This window comes from Rhyacophila brunnea, unplaced genomic scaffold, assembly GCF_057557595.1.
Source record: "Rhyacophila brunnea isolate RB1 unplaced genomic scaffold, BYU_Rbru_1.0 scaffold_8, whole genome shotgun sequence".
Lineage (NCBI taxonomy): Eukaryota > Metazoa > Arthropoda > Insecta > Trichoptera > Rhyacophilidae > Rhyacophila > Rhyacophila brunnea.
Genome location: NW_028233350.1, coordinates 126,239 through 148,102, shown reverse-complemented (window position 1 = coordinate 148,102; position 21,864 = coordinate 126,239). Strand labels below are relative to the sequence as shown.

General features: G+C 36.9%; 2 protein-coding genes across 2 annotated transcripts; both read left to right on the top strand.

Moving 5' to 3' along the window:
* The first annotated feature begins 342 nt into the window (after positions 1 to 342).
* On the top strand, positions 343 to 18,115 carry Edem1 (ER degradation-enhancing alpha-mannosidase-like protein 2). The gene is made up of 8 exons (XM_085958805.1): positions 343 to 531; positions 838 to 1,134; positions 4,541 to 4,784; positions 6,065 to 6,215; positions 13,851 to 14,030; positions 14,115 to 14,371; positions 15,032 to 15,276; positions 16,617 to 18,115. Exons 1-8 carry the CDS (start codon positions 416 to 418, stop codon positions 17,188 to 17,190), a joined length of 2,064 nt encoding a protein of 687 aa, XP_085814931.1. The 5' UTR covers positions 343 to 415; the 3' UTR covers positions 17,191 to 18,115.
* On the top strand, positions 16,666 to 21,341 carry LOC147063796 (testis-specific serine/threonine-protein kinase 2-like). The gene is made up of 3 exons (XM_085958811.1): positions 16,666 to 19,609; positions 19,901 to 20,011; positions 21,120 to 21,341. The coding sequence occupies exons 1-3, from the start codon at positions 19,042 to 19,044 to the stop codon at positions 21,131 to 21,133; spliced, it is 693 nt and encodes a 230-aa protein (XP_085814937.1). The 5' UTR covers positions 16,666 to 19,041; the 3' UTR covers positions 21,134 to 21,341.
* The last annotated feature ends 523 nt before the right edge of the window (positions 21,342 to 21,864 follow it).

Below are 21,864 nucleotides of genomic sequence, written 5' to 3'. Positions count from 1 at the left end.
GACAGAGTGATGCCAAACTCCATACATAAAAAATAGACGCGCGGGTATGACCAGTAAATAAAAACGGAGGAATGACCAATGACGAGAAAAAGGAAAATAAATTAGTAGAATATAACCTCACGCGAAGAAGAAAGAGCAAACCCTATCTCAAGGACTTCAAAGTCAACATGAATAATAAGAGTTTTAATGGTAGGTAAAACTCCTTTCATTATTTTGAATATATTATCGGATCGGACAACCAAATTGTTTGCCGAAATACTATATTATTTTTAGGTCCGTGTGCCAAAAAGATGGCAACACTGTATTCTATAAAAATATGGCAATACTCAGAACAGACAGCTTGTAGCCCATCACTAATATACTTTCTTGTAGCTGTCAATGTCAAATTAGCTTTAAATAATAATTATTAAAAAAAATGCATAAACTAGTACTTAATTTCTTATGTATTTTTTTATTCATTTTTTCTTTCTACGGTGTAGGCGTTATTAATGCAATAAGACAGTATTCAAAACAGGACGTTTTAAAGTTGAGGTTAGCTGAGCTTTCGTTATCAAATTTTCTTAAAATGCGCATCTATTTATCTCTGACGCTATTACCACGCGAATTTACTCACATATAACGTCTGCGATGCAGGCTTCTTCGGACGACTTATTTTCGAAACGCCGATTGCGCATCTCAAACTGCCGACATGCGAGAGCCTATTCGGGACGGAGCGGGAGACTGTCGCGGCACATTCCTAATTCATATAATTTGAAGAAAAAAGAACCGGAGGATCGATCGACGAGCGGCGATCGCATCGACGTTATGAAGATGAGTGATTTTTGAAACCGATTTCAGGGAAGAGGTCCGCGAAATGTTCCAACACGCGTACGAGAGCTATGTGAAGTATGCGTACCCGTACGACGAGCTGCGTCCGCTGAGTTGCGACGGCGCAGACACTTGGGGCAGTTACTCGCTCACGCTCGTCGACGCGCTCGACACGCTGGCCATCATGGGCAACTACTCCGAGTTCCGGCGCGTCGTCGACATCGTCAGCGCGCGCGACAGCTTCGACGCCAACATCAACGTATCCGTGTTCGAGACTAACATCCGGCTGGTCGGCGGCCTTCTCAGCGCTCATCTGCTGTCCCGCAGGTGACCCGCTCTCGTTTTAAATGACTTTAAATTGTAATCACTTTCAGATTCTATAATATATAACAGGTCTGGCCTAGTCACGCTGCGATGTATAAACTGTCAGTCTACATTGACAAAAGTGAATCGAGCATCTCGGCACTGACGTTCCCTCATTTTTTTTTATCGTGTGTGTGGATCATAAACTCATTGTGAGTTGACTCGAGTCAATTTTATGTAAAAAGGTATGTGTCCAAATATTTATAAATTGCACACTGACCGTACTTACCTGATGTTGGTGCTTTTGCCATTTGTGAGTAGTAATTAGGTCAACCGATTATATATTATATTATATTTACTTTTTTTCTCACCTGCCATTCTGTACTGGAAATTTATAAAGGACGCTTTGTCCGCATGAAATATGGAAACTTTAAAAATCATTAAGATGGAAAACTATCGGATGTAGGCACACATTCTTTACTCGCACCGCACTTCACTACTCCACTGCTCCTATCTCTATCTACCAGTGGCGAAGGGTGACTTTTGGGAAGAGGTAGGCTGTAGAGATCAGAGATAAATAGCACACTTGTAAGGTATACTTACAGGAAATAAGAAGATAATACTTACGATATTAGTACTGATGAATAATAATATGTACACACTAATGACAACGACACACCGAATCGTTGAAATTTCAATAGCTCACCGACGGTATAAAATTGAGCGATGAGTTTAAATTATGAATTTTCATAAACATTCATACACGTAACATACCCCCAAAAATATATCATTGGTGGCTTTTTGCCATTCAAAACACTTCAAGATATTTCAGTAGGTAATTAATATAAAGGCTTACTATATGATCATTTGTACTCTAAGTCAATTCGTCTGTTTTGCTGCAGAAATTTTTTTAAAAGATTATCATAAATTGTTGTGGAAATGTCTAACATAAGTTTTTTTTGCTGAATGCAAATTTAAATGAACGGTTGATCTTCCAGCTTTGATAATTTCTGATTTTTGGATAAACGTCAAACTCGAAAAGGATATTTTTAAAATTTGATCCGTACTACAACAATGACCAATTTCAATTGGAAAACTAGACATTTTTACAAATAATTTGTATTTATAGCACTGACGAATGACTTAGGGTACAAAATAAGATAATCTATCCACATTCAGAACACAATAAATCACTGAATTGTCTTACAAAATAAAACTATACCACCATGTTTGGAACAAAAATCTGACTGAATTACAACGATATAAATTATGTTTGTCTATGACTGAACTAATCTAAATAATTATCACGAGATACAATTATTTGTTATTTTTAAAAACAATTAATAATTATATCTGATTGAACCCAATAGACATTATTTTTTTTAAATCATCTTATTTATTTATTATTTGCTTAAAGTGGCAGGCATAGACAATACAATTTACAAAAAGAGTTGGAAGCGGGTCTCTCGAGCGCTTCCGAAACGCGACAAAATTTGTAGACTTGCCTGAGGAGATGAGTCATCATAAGTATAGAAAACAATTTTCGATTATGATGTCAATAATCGTCATTCAAAGAACAAAAACAGATGTCGCTACTCGCTTGTAATTTTTTGTTTGATTCTAAACTTGACTAATATAAACAGTCGGGCCAATCTAAATTCAAATTCACACCATAGATGACTCTCAATATTTTAAAATATTTCATATTTTATTTATGTATATTGTATTTAAATTTGAAATAAATACTTGAAGATATAGTTTTCTTAGAAGGTAGGCTTTAAATAATCGCTTAGTATGGAGCCTTCGCCACTGCCATCTACTCGTGGTGAATGGGAAGTGTGTTATTTTAGAAAGTTTTTATGTTGTAATAAATTTTGGAACCTTTTGTGATATCAACATGAAATTATGCTAAATCGGTACCGACAATGTAGTCTATAGGATGTGTAACTTTCATTTTTATGGATATACATAGTAGTTTTAGAATTATAACAGAAGAAACGGAATACAGGATGAAGGTTGTACGGAGACTACACGTTTGGAGCGCCAGAAGAAGAAGAAACTCAACTAACCTGGTACCAATAATGTAGTCTATGATCTGTGCGAGTTTTATTAATTGGTCCATATATAATTTGAAAATACTTCTGAGAAATATATAAGTAATCATTAGAAAACATCTTTTTGAAAAAATACGACCCCCGGCAGGATTAAAACTTGCGCCCTCCTGGATACAAGTGTACTGACCGCTGAGCTACACGTGTCCTATCTAATTGCGGCGAGGTTAACTAATGATTTACACATTTACAGTAGTTTTATTATGCAGTATAGATAAATAGATAAAAATTCAACTTAAATGATGTATGTCCGTTGTGTTTCTTGATTTAGATTTGATGGAGGTCATTAGACTGAACCTCATTAACATTGAGCACTTGAAAGGTTCCACAGATACCAGTACTGACTGACAAACTGATCTAAAATGCTTTAATTAAACGAGTCTTAGTTTCTTGGTATTTATAAATTTTAAATTACAATATTGTTGATGCATATTATGTGATCATATTTTTCTCACTTACGAGGGGAGTTCCATAAGTTCGCGGAATGGTGGTGAAAGTAGCAAGTATTGGGGTTAAAATTATTTTTTTATTGTTAGGTCATCCTTTATAGGTATAGGTACTAGGTAGATTATAAACCAAAACAGTACAATGCTAATATTTTAAGTCACTTAAAAGAATCTATTAATGTAAAAAGGATGGGCAAATTAACAAAAGACGTGTTCTTACTTCATGACAACGCAACCTGCTCACAAGGCTCAAATTGCAATGGCTGCTATGAGAAAATGGGGCCTCCAGGAATTACCTCACCCACCTTACAGTCCTGATCTGGCACCTAGTGATTATTACCTGTTTCCAAATTTGAAGAAAGACTTACGTGGAAAACATTTTGATGATGATTAGTCCTTACAGGCAGCCGTAAACGACCATTTTGAAGGCAAATCGGAAAATTGTTTTTATGAAGGTTTAAAAAAATTAATCCATTGATCTAACTAAGAAGTGTATACATGTCCGATGAGATTATATTGAAAAATAAAAATATAAAACATATTATAATAACTTCTCTTTCTGTCCCATTCTGCGAACTTATGGAACTCCCCTCGTATCATTATAAGTTAGATTTAATGATATTTAGGCTTACCATATGTCCCGGTTTCACACATAGGTCCCGGCCGGTTTGGCATTTTGTCCCGGCTGTTCCGCGTATGAATGAACTGTTGAATTGAAATGTTGAATGAAAAATGGCGGCTGTAGCACAGCATGTACTAGTGTTGATATTATTGGATACTAGCACTATGCATATACAAAGCCTCCTCTTTTAGAGTTTATTTGGTCCTTGTATTACTGGACTAACTGTGAAATGTGAAATTCTGCATTGACAGGGCGGGTGTGGAGGTAGAACCGGGATGGCCGTGCAACGGGCCACTGCTGCGGCTGGCGGAGGATGCAGCGCAGCGACTGCTGGCAGCCTTCGACACGCCCACGGGGATGCCTTACGGTACTGTCAACTTGCGTGGAGGTGTGCCGCGCGGTGAGACCAGTGTCACTTGCGCCGCCGGCGTCGGCACCTTCATTGTGGAGTTCGGTGCGCTCAGCCGCCTCACAGGGGACCCTCTATACGAGGAGGTGAGTCTCCGTCCTATCTCCATATCTATGGCGGCGTGCCCAATTCGACGACGACGACGTATTGTATGGCGTCTACAGTCACAGACGTTCAATACATTTTTTGGTGTCCCTCAGGGCTCAAACTTGGGGCCATTGCTGTATACGATTTTTATAAATGACATAGCAGTGGTCATTAAAAATGCTATGTTTTTGTTGTTCGCTGATGACCTGAAACTCTTCATGGAAGTTGTCACCTTGGACGATTGTCGTCAACTCCAACTTGATATAGATAATATATTAGATTGGGGCAGGCGTAACAAACTGGACTTCAATATTGAAAAATGCAATATTCTATCGTTTACCAGAGCCTCGCGAGTATTATTTTTCCAATATTCGATGCATGGCAGAGTTCTTTCGCGAATACCATCTGTAAGGGATCTTGGCATTACGTTTGACAGTAGGCTGTCATTTAGTGGTCATATTGCTATCATTTGTAAAAAGGCGCTACAAATGTTGGGCTTCGTCTTGCGTACTTCCCGGGTCTTTTCAGATGTTACTGTATTAAAAATTCTTTATAATTCCTTAGTGAGAAGCCGGCTTGAGAGTGGGTCGATTGTTTGGGACCCGCATCAGTTGAAATATGACCTTATGGTGGAGCGAGTTCAAAAGAAATTTTTGAGACTCCTTTATTTGAGGTTATATGGATACTATCTGTGGCTTTATCCAACTGACTTTCTCTTAGGTATGCTTACATACTCTAGTTTAAGTGCTAGAAGATATCAATATTTAGCCACGTATTTTTTTCGACTTATACGTGGTGTGAATGAGAACTCTGCCATTCTTGGTAGTATTGACTTGTGTGTCCCTGATAACTATCTTAGAAATCGGGAGCATCAGTTGTTTGTTCTCCCGAGGAGCAGAACTAACCTGCCATTGGTGATGCCGATTGGGAGGGCAATAACTCTGTTCAACCAAATCGCTTCGGATGTTGATATATTCCATCTACGTGAGGATGAGTATAGGTGGACGTTATTTTATAAATTATTAAAATAGGGTCTGCTTAACTCATCCGGTGTACTTCCTTGTACCTATATAATTTTTTTGTATTTACTCATTTATACTGTAGAATAACTTAATACTGATCTATCTCTTTTGTTATGTACCTAATATTGTTTTAATAATATTTCGATGTTTCTAAATGTCATGTTGTGAACGTCTTAAACTTATAATTTGTAATGTCCACAATATGTAAAATAAATGAATTGAATTGAATTGAATTGAATAATGCTTTATGGTTTCAGGTGGCTGTGCACGCGTTACGCGCCCTCTATGATCACCGTTCGCCGATTGGCCTGTTGGGGAACCACGTAGATGTCGTGACAGGACGGTGGGTGGCACAGGATGCAGGGATCGGCGCAGGGGTGGACTCTTACTATGAATATCTTGTGAAAGGTACTGAGATGATTTTCATTATTCAAGGTAAACGTAAAAGGCTGCGACTTAGGTTATCTCCCTTCATTTGGGTTGTCCAGTTCAAAAACTCCCGAACCTGAAACACAGCTGTCAACATAAATGATTTACAAACTTGGTGGAAAAAGTGAATAAATGATTACTTATTCAGAATAGAATTTTTACAATGGTTAAATAAATACGCATATTAACATAAATGATCATTAAAATGAACATGTCCTGACTTTTCATTTTAGAATCAAGATGAATCAACTTATTTTTTTCGTAATTGATGACATTATCTGAACACAGCACAAGAATACTGCAAATAAAAAATCAAAGCTGTGAAAATTGAAAGACACCGATGCTTGTAAGGTGTCACATCCTACTGACAGATGTTGATATTAGATACCACATCTTACTGTACCTACTAAATTCTTATTGGCTATTGTGTGAAAGAAATGTCAAGGCTAGACAGCATGACTGTGTATTCTTAAGGCCATTGGACCCGTTTTTTCCTGTCTTCTCGGAATCGCGGAAATGATAAGCATGTTTAAAACGAATTGATACACAATAAATTCTTTATTTATTTAAAATCTAATAAATAGTATTCAACTAAAACGTTCTGTGTCATTAAAATTTTTCGAATCGCTTTACTTTTTAAAATAAATGACAAATAGTCAGTCCTGTTTTCGAAATTGGTCAAAACGACTGTCACGCCACAATGAATGTTGAACTTAATAATAGTTTTGCAGGTATATATTGTATGGAAGAAATGGGTAAAACAATACATTTCATTGATTAACCCACGTACTTTTTTTAATTTCAGAAAAATAAAGATTTTAAAGCCATTTTAGTTTGAGTATACATCAGCCAATTTTGAATGATTTTTTCTCACAAAATAATATATACTGCACAATAAAAATATTTTTTTATTATAATATAACATTTCCGTAATACTATAAATAATAATTTACAATAAAAAAATAAATAAAACCCCATAAATTCGGTACAATTAGTGACGCTATATTACCAAAACACGTCGTACATTTTCATGTATTTATCCTGTTTTCAGACAATTTAGAAATATAATTATTTTGCAAAATTAACAAAAAGAGACCATTTGATCGATTAATCCATACAGTTTTTCTAATTTCTTATTTCTAACATTAGTACGATCTGGAATTTCAACGGGTAACGACGTCTTTTTTTTCCAAAAATTTAGTCCGTCCAATATTATTTTGACTTACGAAACTCATGGAAAAATGACCTCTACTCTCTTTGCAGTAACAATCAAATTGGCAAGTCGCAATTATTTGTATCGTTCTATTCATTCGGAACACAGGACGCATGCCAGGTGCTATAATTTGTGTTGACTAAAATATCAAACATCATATAGTACCACTGAATGTCAAACTGAGAAAAATGTAGTTTTATTATATTTATTATATTATTTATTATCTTGTAATTTAAATGGTTGCAGCATGTGAGATATTGTAAGATAATTGAATCTAATAACCACGATGGCTACAAGGAAGTACTGAAGGTATTCGTTCGGTGACCCATTTATAAAAAAAAAATATTTTGGTCTTGAGCAGTTTAGATAAAATATAGGTGGACTTTAATTGTTTTGATAAATATGTACCTACTTGGTTAGGCTTTAAGCGATTTGAAAAACTTTGCATGTACTTAATACAGTTTTTATGTACCTGGGTGGCCATGTTTTGTTATTTTCAAAGGGACGTACGTATCCAGAAGTATGTTTATTGGCATTATCAATAGAAACAAAATAATATTATTTTTCAAGGTCTATTTATTATCGATCTTAAGTGGTTTATGTCACAAATAGTAAATTGGTAGAAAATTTGGTACTGTTCGGTTAAAGCGGATACAGCGGTAAACGCATATTGAAAATAGCCGATAAACTGGATTATTTGTTAGTTTGGGTTAGGTTAGGTTAGGTTTGGTTAGGTTAACCTAACAAATAATCCAGTTTATCGGCTATTTTCAAAATGCGTTTTCCGCTGTATCCGCTTTAACCGAACAGTACCTAAAATTTAAAGTAAAATACGTTTTCGAATGCTGTCATCGTAATGGCCACTGAAACATGTGTCATAATTTTATTAATCGTTAAAATAATAATAAAAAAAGTCTTTTGGGGCACAAAATCACGTATATGTTTTATGATATATGTATTTTTCAGATGGTTTGTGGTAAAATCTTTTTTTTCATACTGCCACAATTCAACTATTCATAATTAATTGTTTGTTAAATTTTTCATAGTGATCTTTGACTTAATAGGTAGGTGATAAGGTTTTTACCTTACTTTATTGTATTAATTTATTGTTAAGTGAGAATTAGCTGCTTTCGTTGTCAGTGTGTATTTGATGAGTGCGCATAGTGCCTGACGATGTCGAAAGGCGAAACCAGGATCGCATAAAACGACTCAAATGAAATAGTACAAAACTTAAATCCATTAGAATTTAATATATTTAATGCCGAGTTGAATTGAATGGAATCACCTTAGGCATTTATTAGTAATTATTTAACACAAGTAAAAAATATATTGAGGTAAGAACCTAGTTCATTGAATAATAAAAACAATATTACTCTTTACATCACAACTGACAAGATTTATATGAATTGTATATTGCCTGAACTCGTTGATCCTAGACTAACACGGTTGATGGATATAAGAAACCCTCAATATAATAATTATATTAGATGCTATCAATAGAGAAGAAAAAATTTTTTAAAAATAATAATTTATAATAGTTATTCTAATACATTACATACCGTTAAGCCTGTACACTAATTAAAGAACCAATTATTAATTTTCTATACACTAATGTTCCGAAATCCTCCGCGTCGACCAAAACGTACTGCCGTCAAATACACGTTATTATAATAATGGTTTCTTAAATCTTGATTGTTGCGTACTAAATTTAAAAAAAATTGTGCCTCGACAAATATTCATTGAATTGCTTTCTTTTATGAGTCATGTTTTTATAATTCAATAAAAACGCAATAATAACAGAAATCTTTTATGCCATCTTGTGAATGTTTTAAACTTATAATTTGTAATGTTAGCTCATGAAAAAATGAATAACTTTTGTATTCACACCGATATATATATAAATAATATACCAATTTGAAACACCTCAGAAACATACATAAGTATTAGATTTTTTTTTGAAAAATATTTGGACTGATTTTGAACCTACAATATGATAGGTTCAAGAAAAGGTGTCACTTCACAAATACAGCATAATATCAATAATATGAGGTTCTTATTTGGAGGTCTACTATTTTTATTATTATAATTTATTCTACCTACCACAAAAATGTTTATAAAATATGTTAGGAAAAAAAATATTATTAATTCAACACTTTTAAAACCTCTGATTTCGTATCTACTCCCGGAGACGCCGAGCGTTTGAGGCGCTTACGTGAAATTTTTCTTGGAGTAAAAGAGGAAACATGAAGACAAAAAGTCGCTAGGTTTCCAGATACTATTTTCTTATGAATAAAACAAAGATACATTATTATTTTTTTAAATATCTGTTTATTTATCCAATTTTGCAAATAAAATATCAAAGTTTGCATGGAAATATTGAAAAAAAAGAGGATTGTCTTTTTTAATAACTTACTAAAGAGGAGCCCTGATTTTATATGCTCGATATTCCCATTTTCCTGCTATTTGTGTGTAGTCTCTGCTGTCCCATTTCATTTTAGTAGAATTAATTACCTGTTATACCATTTCATTTCCCGCAATTTACGTCTGAAATATTCAAATTCAATTGAAATTGTGTTTCCGAAATTTAGAAAAATCTCATTTTTTGATAAATCATAAATGAGATTCTCGAGAAATTGAGAAATTGTCAATAGGGCAGCGATGGTGAACCTATGGCACGCGCGGTTATTTTGCTGATACGGGAGAGAATCTTAGATGTAATCAATTTAATAAAATAAATACAATTTTTTCAAGTTAATATTGGCTATGCTTCATACTTGCAATAATGCGCCTGAGTCGACCGAACGGTCGTCATTGTAATAATATGAACAAGCATTTGGTATAAATGGTTTGTCACCAGTAAATGTTTTCGGGTGGTCATAGGTTCTAATTGTAAATGTATGACAGTCTCGTGTAAATAAATTTTCACTGGAGTGTTTTTAAGTTAGTGAATTTCTAATAAAACAAGTATCTCATGTAAACCGCTTGTCATCAGTTTTTTTCTCACTAGCATTGGATGATTATACTTTGATGAATATAAGAAATATCATATTCGTTGCAGTTTTTCTTCAGTTTTTCTAATGAATATGTGTGTTTAATTGATCAAATCTTCTGCTCGTATAAGAACAAACATTACATTTAATTGTGGTTTCACCGATATGTGTCATATTATTGCATAACAACAAACATCGCTTTTCAAATTGTTTTATATATTATTTTTAAGTAGGTAGGTACGAGGGTGGGTCAATAATTCCTTAGAAAAAAGCATTAAAACAGTTTTGATTTTTGTATTTTTTTTTATTTCTCAACATAATCTCCTTGGAGCTCAATACACTTGGTTAGACGTTTCTCAATTTTTTTTAAACCGTCAGAAAAATAAGTTTTCGGAAGGTCCTCAAAATAAGCATTTGTCCGATCGATGACTTCTTCATTTGATTCGAACTTCAATTCTTCAATTTTAGCCATTGATCGTAAACATGTGTGAACACGGGCATTGTCCTGATGAAAGAGGATTTTTTTCCTGTTTAAATGAGGCCGTTTTTCTTCAATTTTGTTTTTTAGCTGGTCCAATAAAGATGCATAATAATCCCCTGTTATTGTTTTTCCTTTTTCCAAATAGTCAACGAAAATAATTTCACGTGCATCCCAAAATACAGTAGCCATAACCTTACCAGCTGATTTTACGGTTTTCGCCTTCTTTGGACATGGTTTGCCTTCGCAATCCACTGCTTTGACTGTTCTTTCGTCTTGGGAGTATAGTGGTGTATCCATGTTTCATCTACAGTCACAGAGCGATGAAAAAATTTATCCGGATTGCGTTGCATGAGCGACAACAGGGCTTTAGAGGCCACCACCCTATTGCGTTTATTGTCGACTGTGAGCAAACGCGGCACCCATCTTGCAGAAATATTTTTCATGCCCAATTTGTCATGTAAAATAGAAATGACGCTACCTTTTGAGATCCCTGTAACCTCAATTATCTCACTCAACTTTAATCTTCGGTCACTTAACACCATATCGTGGATTTTATTGATCATTTCTGGTGTAGTCACCTCTACAGGACGTCCTGAGCGTGGTTCATCCTTTGTTGATGTACGACCACGTTTAAATTCATTTAACCAGTTATAAATAGTTGCAAGTGAAGGAGCAGATATGCCGTGAACTAAATCCAACTCATTTTTTATTTCCTTTGCTGTTAACCCTTTTATATTAAAATGTTTAATAACAGCTCTAAACTCAATTTTCTCCATTTTCCATTTTTCCATTTTCCACAAGCAAATTTTTTTTTTAAATGTACGAGAAACACACAACAACCCGACCAATCTGATTGAAACTTCGCAGCATACTGAATCGGTAGTGCCGCTGCATGAAAACAAACCGCTTACAGTACTAGTCGCGCCACCTGTCGGCTTTTCTAAGGACTTATTGACCCACCCTCGTACTATCACTTTATGAAGACGGCAGAGCGGAAATATATATTTCCGTAAATTTATAATAATCAATTAATATTAAGCACATTATGCGTTCTTAATTCATAATTTATTCCCAATATTAGCAATCGGCATGCCATATTTATATAAACATATTTTGATTTCTCGGTAAAGAACTTCTCGACTTTGATTCTGAATGGAATTTATAAAATTCCTGGTTAAAAATATTTTTTGGCCGGAATAGCTGAAAAAAAAGAAAAAGTCTCAACCTGAATGGAATTTCTTAAATTGATCAGAAAATTAAAAAAATGCCAAGAGGTAATTTTGTAATAATGACGAGTGAATCTCAAAAAATCAAAAACCAATCTCGAAAAAAGAAAAAAATTAATGAATGCGAAAGTTAACAAATCACAAGTCCTATGCAGTATGCATAACATCGTTGAAATTAATTCCAGGCAAATGTGAACGTCATGTCATGTTATTTTTTGTTTACGCTCTTTCAAATAATGTCTCAGTATACAAAAGCATTGCTGATTGAATAGAATAGGAACATTCTTGAGAAGGTGAAAGAACTCGTAATATGCTAAAAACCACGTTTTTTTGTGATTCCCTTCAAAAACGTAACATTGAGGTTTCACCATATATAATATTTAACTTTAGACACCTACCTACATATTATAACCATTTTGTTTTTTGATTCACTTCAAAATTCAATTGATAATACATAAATCATTGCGAAATCATTGTGAACTATTTGCTATTGCTTAAAAATAAGTAAGTACATTATTTTGATTATTTAAGTAGGTACCACAGGTAGGGATTTAAAGAAGTGCGGATGCCATTTCTAAACCTTCTCTGCGGTCGCGATCTCAGTTGTCTCTGAACTGTATTCTTTGACTTGAGTGCTTTTATACTCAAATGGCATGGCATGGCATGGAGATGTCAAAAAAGTAAAAAAAGTATCCATACCAATACCAGTATAAGAAAATGTCTTCCGATACGACACTGATACTAGTTATAAATACTTTTGCTGTCTTGCAATATTTTTTTTGTATTCATTGCAATATTGTATTTGCCAACTATGAAGTCATATGCCAATAATTATTATAGTATAAACATACAAACAGTATGCACTGCACATGCCATCTTCACGTAAATTAATTGTGCTCTACAATTTATTTAGTTTGCGTAAAATCATCTAAAGCCACTATAAACAATGCTAAAAGTGTTAATTGTTTTCGTTAAGTATAATACTGGATACCATGTTCCAGCCCAAAGCCGTGATGTCATATTTTATGATTTTTTACAATAATGGTCTCAGTGCAGAGCAATTATAGTAATGGATTGAATGTCTTTTATTTATGTATCTAAGTAATGTTTACCATGAGATATAGAAATCTCATATATCTGTAAAAAATAAAAATAATTCATCCATTTGTTATTTTATAAAATGAGTAAGAAATAAAATAAAAGGTCAATAGGTATGTAAAATATCAGTTTAATTTTGTCAGTTTAAATCAGTATTCTCTTAAATTTGGTGAAGTGAGGCAAAGTTTACGCTGGTTACTGCATTTCTGGAAAATTAATATTTTATTATCGTGCGTCTCAAAACACAAATGGCAGTTACCTATTCTAATAATATAGTCATAATATGCAAGTAGTTATTTTACAGCGTATAGTTTTGTAATAGTGTAATCATTATTTATACAGTACCTAAACTAAATTTACTAAAGATAATATATTATAAACCCGATTAAGATGACCCACTTTGATCATCAAAAGTGAGAGGTGTTTTTCTACTCATTCATAATAGCTGTCACTGCATGCGCGTGCAAGTATTAATACTTTTTTTTCTTGATACCGAGATTTTTCTTTCAAAATTATTGCTACCAAAATCGATACGATACTGGGTATCATTTCTTTCGATATGACATAAAATGAAGAAATATAAATGACAATGGGACAAAATTGTAGGTGCCATGCTGTTTCAAAAACCTGAGCTGATGGACATGTTCAACGAGGGTAGGGCCGTCATCGACAAGTATCTGAAGAAAGACGACTGGTACGTGTGGGCCTCCATGACCAAAGGACAGGTCACCCTTCCCGTCTTCCAGTCCCTGGAAGCCTACTGGCCGGGAGTGCTGAGCCTGATCGGTGAGCCTGCATTCTGCATTCTGTCACTTTTCGAGTGCGGAGATGTCACCGTGAAATATGTAATCGTGTCTGTTTGTCTCGCAGGCGAATCCGACGAGGCCATGCGGATAATCCAAAACTATCACACCGTGTGGAGACAGTACGGATTCACTCCGGAGGTGTACAACATAGGGGCGGGGGGCGCCTCCGGAGGGAGGGAGAGCTATCCGCTGCGGCCCGAGCTGGTGGAGTCACTCATGTACCTGTACCGTGCCACGCGAGACCCCGTTCTGCTGCAAATGGGCGAAGACATCCTGCGTAGCATTCAGCACAGTGCCAAGACCGCCTGCGGCTATGCTACGGTGTGTCTTTAACTTTTGTATATTCGCGTGTTGGTTCATAGTTTCATATCTCCCGATGCAATACTCAAGTCAAACCATTTTTCACGGTCAAGTGAATTCCGCTCGAGTATGGTAGACATTGAAAAAAATGACTCAAGTGTTTAACAAAAGGTCTCCGCGACTCCTGAATTATATTGGAAATGCCTAATGAAACGTATGATACACTCGCAATGCTAGTAAAACTATATTTCGCCATGCGGAATAATGTTTTGCATTGAAAACTGAGTTTTGTCGACTAAGTCATGGCGAAATCAGTCACGGGATGATTGAAAGAGTATTGTAAAAGAAAATGTGCGAATATGCCTCCTAAAAACAAGAAAACTTTAAAAGTATAGTAAAATGACAGTTGAATGGTTCTACAAATGGAGAGCAAAATAAGTAAAAAGTACTACCGCGTAAACAATTACGCAGGTGTGTGCGTACAAATTGTGTGATGTGATATTCTTTCGTATTCCACTTTGGCTAGAGCTAGAGCAGTGAGAGACAAAATCATCTAACCATTTGATTTTTCAGATGCAGGTGTATGCGTACAAATTGTGTGATGTGATATTATTTCATATTCCGCTTTGGCTAGAGCTAGAGCAGTGGGAGACAAAATCATCTAACCATTTTATTTTTCAGATAAAAGATGTGCGAGATCACCGAAAAGAGGACCGAATGGAGTCATTCTTTCTGGCGGAGACGACCAAGTATCTGTATCTGCTGTTCGATCCGGACAATTTCATCCATAACTCAGGTCATGCGGGCACGTTGGTCCGCACGCCTGCCGGGGATTGTGTGCTGGATGCGGGTGGGTACGTCTTCAACACTGAGGCGCACCCCATCGATCCCGCCGCGCTGCACTGCTGCCACACCGCCCGCAAAGGGTAACATTCTCTTTATCTCTCGAATTCATTCTGTATTAGTGGTCATGCGGGATAGTGCTGACCCGCATTAGACAAATTTTTCATTAATCCACGGGTGCAAAAATATACCCCTAAAAAGTTAATATTGGTTATATAAATTTTGCAAATAAAAAAACATACCAAAACACTAATAAGTTCGGTTGTCATGTTTGTTTCGGAGACCTGGTGCATGACCGTAAACATGGAAAGAGTGTTCGGCTCATTTGAGCCGAGTTTGCTGCATGGTATCGAACCTGATAAACCTCGTGTGAAAACCCCCACACTTCGGTCATGCCAAATTTATTATCTAACAAAATGTAAGAGGCTTAAAAACGAAAGTCAGTGCATTTAAAGAGGGTATTTTCTGTGCACGATCTTCGATAATTGCTCGTAGCGAAACATGGCTTGATGACACCGTATTGGCCGACAAGCTGTTTGGCAGCGAATATTCTGTGCATAGAACAGACCGTTAAAATGGTAGACGAGGTAGGGGGGTTTTATCTGCAATTAAAAATGGGGTACCACTATCCACTCAAACTTTGTATCCTCTGGAATCAAATTTGAGTGAATATAATTTTGCTTTTAATTTGTTGAATGTAAGTTTTAAATTTTGTTCACTGTACTTGACCGCTGTATATTTCACTCCCGGCAGCTCAGCGACTATGTAGTCACATAATAGAAAAATTGATATTGCCCAATAAAAAACTTATTATTTTGAGTGATTTTAATTTGTATTTTGCTGGTATAATCGAATCTGATTATACCAGCTTTAATAATTTAATCTTAAACATTATTCTTCTGTAAAAAATAATTTAGGTCATATGGTACGGTGGTCAGCATGTGTGATGAGCCTCTCGTTCCTGGAGATGCCTATCATCCTTCGACTTGTACATATGTATCTTCTAAACATTCATCACACAAAATAATAACCAGTCGATTCCATCATTGAAAAGGAATCCACAATGGAATTTTTTTAGCTTTGTATAACTCTCCGAATACTACGAATTCGACTTCTTTATATGAACAAACTGATGTAAACACAGCAGTAGATATTTTCTATAATTAATTTTATAACAGTCAGCTAGTTCATCTGCCGAAGTAAACAAGTTTACGCCATAAATTATTTGCAATCCAAGGTCAAAGGTGTATTATCACACACTGTGGAAAGGTGTATTATTCCTGCCTCAGAAACTCATTGAAGAGTCACATTTCTATGGCTCACAAATCATATCTGACGTTGATTGATCAAAATAATATCTAAGATCCTATTTCACCGTATTTCATCAATTAACATTAACATGTGTTTTCTAAAAAAATTCTAGAATTGATCTACAAAAGGTGAACGAGTTCTACGAGAGCTTTCGCAATGACGGGGGGCCGGTCCTTGAGAGGTACGGGCGGGGGAAGACTGATAGCGAGAGCGAGCGTGCCGCCCCTGCACCGGAGGACGCTGCCACCGGCCCTGATGGACCCACGCCGGTGAGCGCAGACCTTGACCAGGACGACGAGGTTGACGCCGAAAACGTGGAAACCATAGGACTGCGGTTAGACGATCTCAATTCCGATAGGGAGGCATCAGGAGAAGAGGCCGAGGTAGCCCCGGCTACGACCGATGCCGCGCTACGGAGTGAGGATTCGCGTCCGCTGCCATTGGAGCGTGACCGTTCCCCTGCTGCCTCTGCGTTACCCGCCTTCGTACATGATTTTCTAGCGTCAGCTGCCCCAGCAAAGGCTGAGTGTGAACCGCAGGCGCTGCTGGAGAGAATCCGCCGGGAACGTCCACGTCGCCCACCTCCCGCCTCTGCACGTTACCGCCTGTTGCGCACGCCCGCCCCCTCCTTCCTGCGGCGCATATCTTTAGCTGGAGAATTCGTCATCGTCCAGCGGCAGGGGTGACTCCGTCTTTGCTGCATATCATTCTGTTATATTATTTATCATATCCGATCTGCTATCTTATTAAATTTGTTAAAATCTGAATGTTTTCTTTTTCATATTCAATGAGGATTATTTTATTGGTGGTAATATTATTCTCATAAAAATATTTTACATACTTCAGTTTATCATCAAAAGTGAATGTTTATGGGGAAATTTATTAGGGAAAATGTTTTTTTCATCCTCAGCATATTCAAATGGGCCCGTGTTCTATTTTGTTTTGCTCACCTGATGACATTTTGACATCTGTCAGTTTAACAAAATTTTCCAAATTTTTTTGCCAAAATGTCATCCGCGATATAACCGGAAGTCTGCTGTCGAAATCAGGTTCATCTCCGTAGAAATGGACAGTGAACGCCGAACCCCGGCAAACATTAAACGGATTCTTGCAATATTTTCGCCCAACGCCACATCATGGCGGACCGCCATCTGAAAATTTCCACATCGACGGAGGAAACTTTGGCCGTCAGGGGCCTCAAGGTTATCAAAAAAATCGGAGAAGGGTCATACGCCGAGGTCAGCGCCGCGCCCAGATGACAAATTATTACAAACATTATTTTATCTTTGGTAAATATGCAGTGTGCTGTATTGTTAAATGGCAAAAAAAAAAAATTAAAATTCTTTACTCTAATAATTCTTGTTTAAGTATGCGTGACATGAAATAATACATTAGTATTTCTTGAAAAGCAAAATTCGCTGACCGCCATTGCTGCAAAAGTACACTGTATAATTACCCTTTCTTTATTTCATTGGCTTAATTCAAATTAAATACGACAATATAATACAATACTTATTTCATAATACGTATTTGGTAAAAAATATACTGCATATTTACTGAGTACACTGTCCACTAATACGGAGATATAACATTAATAAAGTTAAATTCCACAAATTTAGTTTTATAGTCGATCTCTATTTTTAACACCTTTATCAATACTATATGAATATTACAGTTTGACCTTGCTTTTATTATATTATTACTTACAGAAAAAAGAGGTCATCTCTCTATCTCAAAATCTCTTCAATGAAAAGTTATCACAAAACAAATTACTATTATTTTAGTGACCTTTTACCTAGTAAGTTAGTTTTAAATGACATTTTTATTATTACCCCATGTTTCAAATTTATGCATATTGAATTTTTCAAGCCTATAAGCCGGAGTAGCCTGGCTGATCACCACTAAATAAATGTTTACCTTCAGTGATGTCACATGACCGCTGTCGACTCTGCGAACCGTCCAGTCGTGCGGACATGGAAGATCAATTACATTTACGTGACCTCAGCTTTTTAGATTACTTATTAGACATGTGTAATGGTTTATAAGAGTGATCGATTTCACCGTCGAACGCAACAAATAGCCTCTGAAAAATTCATCGCAAAACATGATCATCGGGAATAGTGGTCTGTACGCCGATGGAGAAGCCTGATATAGTTTAGAATGATTCTATATTTCGTTCAACTAAACTGATGACTGCATCTATAAGCTGCCACGAACGTGTAAGTCATCATAAATATATTTAGCACTCAGGGACGTCAACGAGACTCGTCACCCGGTTTCCGTGAACGATCCTCCCATGACTGAGATGGCCGTGTCGCGCGTCTTTCCGTTTCCAGGTGTACCTGGTGGAGTCTCGGAGTGGTGCGACAGAGGCGAAGAACCGCTTGGCTTGCAAAATTGTGGACACCGCGAAGGCCCCCCGAGACTTTGTAAAGAAATTCCTTCCACGCGAGATAGACATCCTGCTGAAACTTGACCACCCGCACGTGATCCGGGTGTATGGTGTATTCCGGAGGCGGAATCATTGCTATGTGCTAATGCGCTTCGCGGAGAATGGAGATCTGCTGCGCTACATCTTGGCACGTGGCCGTCTCGCAGAGGGCAGGGCGCGGGTCTGGTTCCGCCAGATAGCGCTAGCCATTGAGTACCTCCATGGGATTCACGTAGCACATCGGGACCTCAAGTGCGAGAATGTACTCATCACTGTCAACCGGAATGCTAAGCTCTCCGATTTTGGCTTTGCCCGCTTTTGCGTGGATGCCCACATGAACCCCGTGCTGAGCAGCACCTACTGTGGCTCTCTCTCCTATGCATCTCCTGAGATTCTCAGGGGGAAGCCATATGCACCGATGGCCTCTGACGTGTGGTCGCTAGGTGTGCTACTCTACGTTATGCTCAATCGCTCCGTACCCTTTGAGGACACACATGCCAGGAGACTGTACGGCCTCCAAATGAAGAGGAAGTGGAGGTTTCGGCGGGAGGTCAACAACTCCCTTTCAGAGAGCTGCAAGGAGCTGGTGGCCGAGTTGCTGGAGCCCGATGTGAGCCGCCGCCCCAATGCGCCCCGCATTCTTGCCTCCCACTGGCTTGCCGCCCCCACCCCAGGTAACATTCATCGTTCCTCAAGCATTTCATCAATATTTCAAAATTTAACACACAATTTGGAAAAAAAACACTTAAAAATGTCTCTTTCTGGGGCATTTTCATTTCTGCATAAGTCTTTTACATTGCCGCTAATCCTGGTGCGGGATTTGGCATCCCTTATTAGGGTTTTCTGCAATGGAAATCTGGAAATCAAATAAAATGAAGATTTTCCGATTTCAACAAGCCATGGCATCACCCAGCGGTAGAGGAAATATCCTGAATGAATTATTTTACCTTCCAATCTCATTTCAGAGCGGAACGGGGCTGAGGGCATCGGCCTGGATGAAACAATCGAAGAAAGAAAAAATTCTCATCTCGACTGCAGCTATGATAATTCCGCTCCGATGACGTCATCAAACCCCGGTATGCATGCCTCTCCTCACATTACACATTTGTTCACAGTATCTTGGTCACCTTTCATTATTGACATGAAACACCAGCCTCCGATTTAAGAAAACCGTGAGGCAATTATAATTTAAATGTTATTAATTTATCGCTTCTAGAATTTATAAACTAGGTACCTATTTATTATATGCATACTTTATTTGAAGAGTTCCAAAATTCTTCTTCTTTAACCGTATCCACTCCTCAGTTGGAGCATATGGACACCGCATGGTGTCTCTAAGAACCCTTGTCGTTCACCAATCCTATCGCATCATCCCGTAGCTCCACCATATACTCTGTGCATGGTATTTAGCGGCTTTCCAGGATGCCGGAATCCGGCCGGCGTGAAGAATAGACAAGTTAGGTTGAAATTCTCTCGAAGCATTCGCAGTATGTGGCCGAGCCAGGTCCAACGTCGCCTCTTCTGTCTCAATCCGATGATGGTCCGCTCTCTTTTCTCCTCATCACTCCTAAAGTTATACCGCCGCAAACATTTATTCGGTTGTTATGAGCCCCCATAAGGTAACATGATTCCCTACCATAAAGCAGCACCTTTAGAATGCAAGCGTTGAATAGATAATGCAAACGTTAAATATACTACAGTTTTATTAAGTAATATATATTCTATGTCCATTCTGTTTCTTAATTTAGATTTGTATAAGTACAAGCTTTGATCCAAACCAAAAATATTTTAATAAACTTATAAATTTTTTATTCAACGAATAATTCATTCACAAGATTTGAAAGTATAACATAACCATACATAACTGTATTGTATGGAAACATCTCAGAAACATATCTATAAATATATTTTTTTTTTCAAGATTTTTTCAGTGTGATTTTGTGGTGTTTCCAAATTATGCATGTTTAAATTTTTTTTATTTTTATGTTTATAGAGCCTTCGCCTGCATTACGATTTAAATTTTTGCACCAATCAGGGTAAATTACCCTAGTTCTCCTATCTATAGGTTTATTTTTATCTTCATGTGGTCAATACGGAGAGATAGAGAGTAAATTTCATAAAATCATCATGGATTAATTACCCACAGCTCTTTGGCCTTTCTTACATATCTATTAAATTTTTCAGATAATTTCAGATGAGGCAGGATGTGCCGACTTTCGACGTAGAGAACCGCTTCCGCCCCCTAAATTAGTCACGGATCTACGGTATATCTACATAATGCATGATACTATTGATATAACCCAACATTAAATTTGTATTCGTATATGTATCTGTATATATTTATTTTGATTATGTACACCAATCAATTGGCCTTTCGATCTGAATAAGACTAAATTTTAAGAGTCATTATATTGTTTTACTTTATTACCAATCATCATCATCATCAGCCTGAATCTATCCACTGCTGGATGAAGGCCTCGTCAAGCTGCTTCCACTTCTCTCGGTCCTGTGAAATGCGTTACCACATACTTCCGCAGAACTTTATCATTTCATCAATCCAGCGGCCTCTAGGTCTACCTTGCGGACGTTTTGTACTTCTTGGATACCACTGGATGACTAGATTTGTCCAACGATTGTCTCTTCTTCTAGCTGTGTCCAGCCCATCTCCATTTAGGCTTTTAATAAATTCTATTACATCGCAAACCCTTGTCTGCTTCCTTATCCACTCATTCCTCTTTTTGTCCTTTTGCGTTATGCCCAGCATGCACCTCTCCATACCACGTTGTGCTACTCTAAGTTTCTGGATCTCTCTTTTACTTAGGGTCCATGTTTCACACGCATATGTGATCACGGGAAGCACACACTGGTTGAACACTTTACGCTTTAGGCACAATGGAAGGTCACTTTTGAAGAAATTATTCAGGCGGCC